The sequence below is a fragment of the Dipodomys merriami genome, unplaced genomic scaffold, assembly GCF_024711535.1.
Source record: "Dipodomys merriami isolate MVZ:Mamm:240054 unplaced genomic scaffold, mDipMer1.0.p SCAF_28, whole genome shotgun sequence".
Classification (NCBI taxonomy): domain Eukaryota; kingdom Metazoa; phylum Chordata; class Mammalia; order Rodentia; family Heteromyidae; genus Dipodomys; species Dipodomys merriami.
In genome coordinates, this window is record NW_027204270.1 from 6588485 (window position 1) to 6598666 (window position 10182).

At 47.8% G+C, this 10182-nt stretch overlaps 1 protein-coding gene across 12 annotated transcripts in view; it reads left to right on the forward strand.

Annotated features, from left to right (window-relative positions):
• The window catches only part of Kif1b (kinesin family member 1B), a 153607-nt gene extending 148184 nt beyond the window's left edge, over positions 1–5423 (forward strand). For all 12 annotated transcript variants that reach the window (XM_070037319.1, XM_070037329.1, XM_070037324.1 and 9 more), the window contains 3 exons: positions 225–417; positions 558–676; positions 1455–5423. In XM_070037319.1, coding sequence (XP_069893420.1) covers positions 225–417; positions 558–676; positions 1455–1497 — 355 coding nt within the window. In that variant the 3' untranslated portion in view covers positions 1498–5423. The remainder of the gene's footprint in view (positions 1–224; positions 418–557; positions 677–1454) is intronic.
• The last annotated feature ends 4759 nt before the right edge of the window (positions 5424–10182 follow it).

Consider the following 10182-nt stretch of genomic DNA (forward strand, 5'->3'; position numbering starts at 1 on the left):
AGCTTGGCTCCTGCCCCACTGTGACCTCCAGCATCCTCTCCTGGCATAGCACGTTCCTACGGCAGCTTGCTGATCTGCTGAATTACTTTGGCCACTAAGAATCAAGGCCCAATGGATCATTTGCCTGTTTGCTGAATTTGGGAACTTGACCAGGAGAGACATATTTTGAGGGTCATGGTTACTGTCTTTATGTGAGAAAGTAACTTCTCTCCTTGTCCTTTTAGCTCAGTAGTCTCTAAGAAAGGATACCTGAATTTCAAGGAGCCGCTGTCCAGCAACTGGGCTAAGCATTTCGTCGTGGTCCGTCGCCCCTACGTCTTCATCTATAACAGCGACAAGGACCCGGTGGAGCGTGGCATCATTAACCTGTCCACGGCGCAAGTGGAGTATAGCGAGGACCAGCAGGCCATGGTGAAGGTCTGTCCTGCTGTTCTGGGATTTTCACCACACGCCTTCCCCTTTTCCTTCAGAGTTGTGAACTCTGTTGTGTGGCGCGGACGGTCAGGTGACCATGGCTCATTTCTGCAGTAACCTCCTTGCCTCCCTGTTTCTTTCAGACACCTAACACCTTTGCTGTGTGTACCAAGCACCGGGGTGTCCTTCTGCAAGCTCTCAATGACAAAGACATGAATGACTGGTTATACGCCTTTAACCCCCTCCTTGCTGGCACAATACGGTAAGAAGCTGTTAGTTTTTTGGAGGCAGGGTCTTGGTCGTGTAGCCCAGGCCGGCCCTGAACTTTTGCTCCTCCGAGATTATGGGCATTTGCCACCATACCCGAAACTAAGAAGCTATTCTTGGGTCTCCTTTTTCTTCTTAGCTTTTAGTCCTAGAGGTTGTAAGGGTGGTAATGAGGCTTCAGCTTTTCTGTTGTGGGCTGGGCACTAGTGGCTCATTCTATAATCCTAGGTACTCAAGAGGCTGAGATCTGAGGATTGCAGTTTGAAGCTAGCCCAGGCAGGAAAATCTGTGAGACTCTTATCTCTAATTTACTACTAAAAAAGCTGGAAATGGAACTGTGGCTCAAAGTGTTAGAGCAATAGCCTTGAGCAAAAATGCTCAGGACCAGTGCTCAGGCCCCGAGTTGAAGCCCCAGGACCATCACCAAAAAAAAAAAAAAAAAAAAATCTTGTGTCCTGAGTCACTAAAGAGTCTCTGTTCATATTTTCACCCATGAATCGCCTTTGTTTTTCAATTCTGAGGTCTGTAGGTGGTCCAGAACACTGAGGAAAGGAAAGATTGTGAGGACTTCAATGGACTTCCCCATTCAGCTACAGATCCTTGAAGGGCTGTGTAACAGGATTACTCATTACCCAGAATGAGGAAGTCCACAGCTGAGCCCACTGGTTTGTTCAGGAGCTTAGAGGCCTGGGCCTGCAATGCCATAGGGAATAATACTTGTGCGGAGAGACACCTGCATCATTTTCCCATCTCGATTCTCCTTTGTCCCACAGGTCAAAACTTTCTCGAAGATGCCCAAGCCAACTGAAATACTAAGCAACTCTACTGAGCCCTCACTCGCCTTCAAGAGATAAAGAAAGTGTTACCTCTCATTTTCCTTGTGATTCCTAACGGTTACTCTTGTATGTAATCCTGTGGCTTAACTACTTTTCCCCCGTCGTTCAACACTTTCTCTAGCTCTCCTGTGCCCCATCTTCATGGCTCTGTACTCTTCTTTTTCTTATGCTGAGAATCTTGTTAGTAGCATGTGGCCTAACAAAAGGAAAAAAAAGACTAACACACACACACACACACATACACACACACACGCACACACACACACACACACATGCACCCTGAGAGGATCCAGCAGATCTCCAATTTATTTTTTCATGTACTTTGGCTTCCTTTTGTACACTAGATCTCCATTGTGACCTCTGCTGCTGTCGGACTGTTGTCTTTGGATACCTCTGTCTGTTTTTCAGGATAACCTTTTTCTTTGGACTGTTTTTAATACCAGTTTAATTTTTCCTGGGTGGCTTAGAAAGTGAAGTAAGGAGACATCTGGCCTTATTATTAGATCCCAAAGGAAAAGCTTCCCTTTTTTCCCCTCTTCTGTTTCCATTTGCTAATCCCTGCATTTGTATTCAGGGAGAAAGCTATGGTGAGCTCAAGAATGCATCAGTTAGATTCAGAGTCAACATTAGGGCTTGTTCAGCGCATGGTTCTGGATTCTCCTAGAGGGAAAGACTGAGAAGCCTTTACTGTGGGCCTGGGACAGTGGCTACTTGCGGCTTGTCAGGAAACGATGGCTGGAGATGCTGCAGTGGGGTTTAGAGGGTAGGGTGTGGAGGTGGGTGAGGGCAGCATCAGGAATGCCTGCAGCAGGGGCCCTGCAGAAGAGGAGTCTTGCATCTCCTGATGCTGGTGGTAGTTTGGAGTTGGTACCATGTCATGCACACAGACCCCACAAGGGGGCGCCTTTCACTTGCTGGTTATAAACTCCGTCACTATTGACGCAATAATTATGACAGTGCTGACTGTGAATTGTGACTGTTAGTAGTTTGCTTTGATTAAGGAAACCTAGCTCTCGGTGTAAACATTGGCCATTTCCAACGATGCTTGTCAACCAGGATTAAGACCAACCCCCACTACCACTCCAAGCAAAACAAAAGACACTTGCAGACAAATAATTACATTGCCCAGTCCTGCTGTCTCCCTCTGCGGTTACGTTCCCTCCACGCAGTGTGGAGTTACCTTTGGAGCAGGAATGAGGGAACTCACTCCCGGCAGAGCCTCCCTTGGCTTCTGGAAGCCAGGGACCATCCTAGAACATAACGCTCTTGGTTTAATGCCAGAATATTTTGCAGAACTGATTGGGGACAGGAGGCTCAGCAACTTGAGTTGCTTTGCCTGTGACTTGGGGCTGTTCCGGGCCTTCTTTACTCGCTTGCCCAGCTTTTCATCATGGCTCAGGCATCCAGAAAAGCATCTGCTCACTCAGGCCCCCTGGTGGTGGGCTCGCACACATCTGCAGAGCAGTCTGTCAGCAGCCACCTCCAGAGATGGCGGGGCTGGCTTGTGAAAGTTTATCTTGCCGTGAGAAAGAAGGAGAGCTTAGAGAAGGAAAGGTGGAAATCGGCCTTTTTATCTGCGAAGTCATCAACAGAAACTCCCAGGTGGACTTTTCAAACTTACTTCCTCTCCTTAGAATATAGGTCACTAACTGTAATGTTAATTGTTTCCTAAGCATAGATGAGATTTGTCATGTATTTAGGAGTCTCTTGGTTATCTGCTGAATACAGTAAGCCCCCTGGTATATACTGGCATCCAACTGGGTCTGTCTGTGCTTAGAGACAGCTTCCTAGCCTGGAACTAATTTCAGGGAAATGAAGATGAAATAGAACCTGAGGAATTGTGGGAGGAAAGGTCCTGGCCGAGATGGGAGGCGGAGCCTGAGGGAGCGTGAAACCCAGCGATGCGCTGATCTGATCGCTCAGGGTTTGTTTTTTGTTTTTAACACAAAACTGGTTGGAAAGTCTTTGCTTTTGAAGTGTCAGAAGTTGGCATGAGCTGTTGCAGACGAGGAGGAAGCGGGTAAACTCCACCATCCCAGCCTCTGCTGCGGCCCGTGGGTGCACACAGCCCTTGTGGAACCCCCCTTTTTCTAGGAGCCCATTTCCACACTGGAACTCAGGCCATTTGGGGGGGGGAGTGTTGGTGTTTCCAGCTGTCCATTTCTGCTCCAGAATTTGAGGAGACAGCAGCTCTGTGATTCCTTTGCTACGGCCACGATGGCAGGAAAGTTCGGAACCCTTTCAGGGAAGCATTAAAACATTCCTCTGAACAAACAGCCAAAAAAATGATGCAAATTACAAAAAACAGTGCTAATTACTGCCTCCTCTCTTCACTTCCCATCCTCCTTTCTCCGACCAAACCAGAATAGGGCCTCACAGTTGCCACCACTCCAGTGTCCAGACGCGCCTGCGCCCGGGCCACCTGGGAGTCAGCCAGCTCTCAGGCCCAGGCTGGGCGGGGCCAGGCAGCCCCGCACTGCCGGTCAGGGGCACCGGCGGGCTTCCTCTGGCACTGCGTGGCCACTTTCCAGTGGGCTCCACAGCAGGTCCTTAACCAAGGGTCTTGTTCATGTGAGGAGAGCGTTTCCCCAACAAGAAGCCACTAAGCAACCAAGAAACCACGATGGCTGATTGTTCACCCCTGCTCCCTGCATAGATTTTACACAGCTGCTCCCAGGGGGAAGGGTCTTCAGGATCTAAAGATGTAATGACTTCTGGCACATATCTCAAAGCATGGACTTTGTTGCCTGCTGCTTCTCGTCTGATTTACAGGGATATTTAATTTTGTAAGGTATTTGTATATTTATATAGCTGTAATGAATTGCACATGGACTGGAAGAGGATTCTCTCTCGCACCCCTACCGGGACTCGGTCCGCACGCCCGCTGGGCACTGCGCTCTGCTCGGCTCTTCTGGGGCTCTTCACTGGGGTTGTTGCTTGTGTGTTGTGGGTCTTTCACCTTTCCTTTGGGTTCCCTTTTGAAATGTGATTGTTAATTTGCTCCTTAAGAAGAAAGGACTAAAGCTGCTGACTGCTCTAGGTGGCATGCAAGATGTACTGGGTAGGACTCTGGTGTGTGCACTGCCACCATCCACCGTGGCCAGCGATCACCACACCTGCCAGAGCTCGGCAGCTTGAGGTTATTTGCTGCTGCTGTTCAAAAGGCCATTTATGAACTGAATGTTTGAACCCAATTCTAAAACCTTTAAGAAAGCCGCCCCTCCCCCCCCACCCTCCCCCTCCCCCTCCCCCTCCCCAATCGCTTAAAGGAAATCATTTAGAGTTGATGCAGAACTCATGCTAACAGCTCACAGCCAGGGGCTGGAGATGCAGCTCAGAGGAGGCCCACTTGCCTTTGATGTGTGCGCCCTGGGTTTGGTCACCCATGCTGTGTGGGCTGGCCGGGGTGTGTGGCTTCTCATGTCTTCCCGTCCACTTTTTTTTTTCCATGCTAAGTGTTCTGACATCAGTTTACCTGAGGAATCCACCAGCCTTTCCAGTGAGGCGTCCCGCCCGAAAGCACTTGTGTGTTGACATCGCAGCCTCTGTCTCCATTCTCATGCTCTGTGACTAAGTCCATGACGCATAAGTGGCCTTTTTGAACCAAGACTTTGCAAACTGATCTCTCCCCAGTGAAGGAGTTGAGCACATTCGCAACAATGTACATTATTAATTTTGGATTTTCATTTTCATGTTTTATTTTGTAAATATTATCTGATGTTTGGAGCTTGAGTATAATACAGAATGTAAATACAGTTCTTGTATTTGTACTAATTCTGATTCTTTTGCTGTATAGCCTTAGATGTGCAATGCAGACATTATCTAACTGTGTGTATGGTAACCTTGCACCACGGAACTATTAGTGAACGAGGTAAAAATAATAAAGGTACAACCAGTGCATCCAAAGGCTCGCCACGTGCTTTTATTCCTACTCTACCACCAAGGCACATTCCCAGCCCAAGGCCATGGCTTTAAAATTGCAATGTGTCAGCTTAATTTAACAAGCTTCCACTGAGAGCAGAATCTGCACTGTCCTGGGAATCTGCACCCACTGGGGGTCATGGCATTCACCTCTGGGGCATCGGAGGTGGTAGTAGGAAAATCTCTCTATGTCTCTGGCCCAGCTGCATCCATGACTCTGTGTCAGTATGTCCAGTGGGTATTGGGGTGCTGCTCTGCTGTTGGGGTGCTGAGGATTCCACAGGAGACAGCAAGTGCGCATGCACCGGTAGCCCCCATTCCACAAAGGGAAAGAGGGAAAGCATTCATTAAACTGGTAACATCAGTGGTATCACTAACTTCTCAGAGGATGAGATCTGAAGACTGAGGTTTCAAAGCCAGACTGGGCAGGAAAGTCTATGAGACTTTTCTCCAACCAGCCACCAAAAAAAGCTGAAAATGGAAGTGTGGCTCAAGTGGTAGAGCACCAGCCTTGAATGCAAAAGCTAAGGGACAAAGTCCAGACCCTCAGTTAAAGCTCCAGTGCTGGCACCCCAAAAAAAAAAAAAAAGCTATCTAGGCATTAGAGGTTACATCAGGCTGTGCTTTCCCTGAACTATGGTGGATTTCCATTTTGAACTGGTTAATTAACCCTGAAGTTGATCTTATATAAGTTTCTTTTAAAGCTCCTGGGCAGATATAATAAAGGCTAGTGCTCCGCTGCCTTAGACATAGCCCTAGTGCCACTGCGTATTTTAGATGAGTCTCATAGATTTTCCTGCTGGGGGCGCCTTCCAACTGCCATCCTGAGATCTCAGCCTCCTGAGTACCTAGGATTACAGGTGTGAGCCATGGGTACCTGGCTGCATTGGTGGGTTTTCTAAGAACTGCAGGTCTGTTCCATGTGACTCCCTGGCTCACAAGCGCTTTCCAACCCAGGGGAATACATCTTTGCTATGGCTTCGTAACAGTTCTCTGGGAAGCAGGTGTTTTTGTTTTGTTTTTCCCCTGTTAATTCCCTAACAGAGAAATGGCAAGTTGATGTAGCATGTAATGTAAGAGAGAGAAAAAAATGGATGTATGATTGCTAGCCAAACTTCTCATAAAGAGTGACCATTCTTGGTGGATTCAGGAAGTACAGATGTCTTGTCACTTTGACTCAGCAGAATTCCTCTCTTGCTAAATCTCAGACCAGAGCAATCAACTTGCTCCAGCAACAGCATCTGAGTGCAGGCTTTCTTGGGAAGAGCCCACAGGAAGAGCATGTAGTTGCCACAAAGCTTTAAAGTCTACCTGTCACCAAGGTGCTCTCTGGAGGCAGAATTTCTACAAGCAGTTGTTGGCATGTCAAAACTACTCACAAAAAGTTAATTCCACTTAAAGTCTACTAAGCACTATGCACAGTATCCACCAGTTCTGCTGGGAAAACAAGTAATATGAGTCTCCACCAGATTCCCTTCTGAGCCTAGTGGGGAGAGAAGGCCTGGCGAACATCAGGAGAAGGTCAAAGTTCACTTCTGCTCCTAACTGGCTGTGAGGGGTTTTGTTTCTTTTTGTCCTTATCAGGATAAAGGATGTTGTCTCACCAGGCACTGGTGGCTCACACCTGTAATCCTAGCTACTCCGAAAGCTGAGCTCTGAGGATCAAAGTTCAAAAACCAGCCTGGACAGGAAAGTATGGGAGACATCTCCAATTAACCACCAAATATCTGGAAGTGGCTCAAGTGGTAGAGTGCTAGCTTTGAGCATTAAAAAAGCTCAGGGACAGCACCCAAGCCCTGGGTTCTAGCTGCAGGATGGTGTCTCAGGGTATTGAGCTTTTCTGGTCTTGCCTGTAGCTGATTGTTCACCCTCCCACTGGGTAGGGGACAAGGCAGGCTGGGGGGCACGGCATTTTTCTGGTTTCCCATCGTGCATCTCATTGCTGTGAGGCTAAAGTGCCAAATCCAGGCTATGAGAGAGATGGCCATGGTGGAAGCTCCCAGTATAGAATCTATTACTGCACACTGCCCCATGTCTCTGGGCAACGCCAGCAGACCCAGCTCCACCCTGGTAAACTCAAGAGAAGGATCTGAGAGCTTGGGGAGGGGTGCAAGGCTGGCAGAGGCAGGGGGACTCCTGCCTGGAGTCCAAGGACTGGAGGTGAGGGCTTGGTTCAGGTGGTAGAGCACCTGCTTACCAAGTGCAAGGCCCTGAGTTCAAAACGCCCTTACTGCAAAACAAAACCAGGACTGGGTAGGGTTCTTACCTAGCAATGAATAAGGTGTGGGCTTGATCCCCAGCCCTGCAAAGATAAAGGAAAGTCTTAGGCACAAAGGGTCTCACACCAGTGGCTCATGCCTGCTTGTAATCCCAGCTACTCGGGAGGCTGAGATCTAAGGATTCTGGCCGAAAAATCCATCAGATTTTAAACTTTTTTTTTGTTTGTACAGTGTCTGGAACTAAGGGCCTGGGTGTTGTCCCTTAGCTTTTTCACTCAGGGCTGGAGCTCTATCTACTTAAACCACACCTCTACTTCGGACTTTTATTATTATTATTATTATTATTATTATTATTATTATTATTATTATTATTATTTGAACTCTGGGCCTGGGTGCTGTCCCTCAGCTCTCCTGCTCAAGCTGAGCACTCTCCCGTTTTGAGCCACAGTGCCACCAGCACCTGGCTATATCTGGCTTTTTGCTGGTTAATTGGAGATAAGCCTCTTACACATTCCTGCCCAGGCTGGCTTCAAATCCTGATCCTCAGATCTCAGCCTGCTGAGTAGCTAGGTTTACAGGCATGAGACACCAGTCTTGGCTTATTTGTTTCTTTATTTATATATTTATTTATTGTCAGTCATAGGGCTTGAACTCTGGGCCTGGGCACTGTCCCTCTGCTCTTCAGCTCAAGGCTAGCGCTCTACCACTTGAGCCACAGCACCACTTCTGGTTTTCTGGTGGTTTATTGGAGATAAGAGTCTCATGGACTTTTCCTGCCCAGGCTGGCTTTGAACCATGATCCTCAGATCTCAGCCTCCTGAGTAGCTAGGATTACAAGCATGAGCCACCAGAGCCCAGCTTTTTTTTTAAATAGTGTGCATAATTGTACCAAGGGATTGTATTTCAAATATGTATATATCACATTTTAATAAGAATAACCCTCTTTTTTGCTTTCTCTTCACCCATCTCCCAACTAATCAGCAGCTTTCTTTGAAGTTCTTATGCCATCTTCATATATACTTGCAATGCATTTCTTCCAAATAAGTTTTGTTTTTGTTTTTTTGTTGGTTGTGGAGCTTGAACCCTGGGCTTGGGCGCTGTCCTTGCGCTCTTCAGCTCAAGGTGAGTACTCTACTGCTTGAGCCACAGCGCCACTTCCTTGCAATGCATTTCTATATTCTTCACTCTCTCACTTTCTTTTTTCCTTCCCTTGCAGAGGAGACATCCTGAGACCCAGTGACTTGCCCCTAGGGAGGAGGGGTCAGTAGGACTATGTCTAATGTCCAGGACTCAATCACCAGCTCCAAAAGCAGAAACAAGATCTTGTACAAAAGCCAGGTGCTGGTGGCTCACGCCTGTAATCCTAGCTACTCAGAAGGCTGAGATCTGAGGACCATGGTTCAAAGCCAGCCTGGGCAGGAAAGTCAGTGAGACAATTATTTCCAATAAGCCACTAGAAAACCGGAAGTGGTGCTGTGGCTCAAGCTGTAGAGCGCTCGCCTTGAGCTGAAGAGCCCAGGGACAGCGCCCAAGCCCAGAGTTCAAGCCCCACGACCAAAAAAAAAAAAGCACAAAAACTTGCCCCCAGTCACACAGCAAGAAAACAATGGAGCCAGAATTAGCAAGATGTGACATCGAAACCCTTTTCTTTTTGTCAAGCAGTAAATTCCAGTTCATTCTAGAAGTCATCTGATCTACTACTTAGAAGTGCTGCCCTACCCCCACTCTATCCCAGATTTGACTGACAGGGACCTCAGAGAGCACCAGTCTCCTAGGGGCTGTTCCAAGTTAGCAACTTGGTGCAGAGCAAGTCAGCAAGCCTCCATCTCAAGCAGGAGTCTGGCTAGGTCAGTAGGTGGTTCTCAGACTTTCTGATCTCACTATCCTTTTACATTAATTTTGCTTCCATAAATTATATCAGTACTTGTTTTAGGAGCTGAGAAAACGAGTAGCAATTTCCATAAACAATCCAGTAAGCTCATGGACTTTTTTTTTTTCTAGCTCAGAACTAGGGTGGTTTTTTGGTGACATTTAATATACAATATATCCGATGTATCCCCAAGATGGATACTTGGGTGTTTTGTTTTATTGTCAAGGTGATGTGCAGAGTTGTTACTGTTACATACCTAAGGTAGTGAGTACACTGCTTGTCAAGCGTTGTTACCCCCTGCCTCGTTTTTCTCCCACGTTCCCTCCCTGCCAGATGGGTAGTTTTGTTTGAAGGTTTCGGTTAAGTTAGATGTCCTTATCTTGAGACTCCAGAGCAGTGCCTTGATTTACTAACACTTTGGCCTTAACCCTCTCTCCGAGATACACTGAAATCACATGGCCGGCACCAGACCAAAACTTTACTGCCAAGTGGGGCCTTGAGTGGATGCCCCTTCCTCCCCTCCGGCTGCGACCCTCTGACCAATGTCCACCATCCACCATTAGTGACCGTCCCCCACGCCCACTGGGCCACTCCAGCTGTCCTTCCCACTGTAAACCCCGCGGCCTGTGAGCAAGGCCTGCGTCCCCAGCCCTGG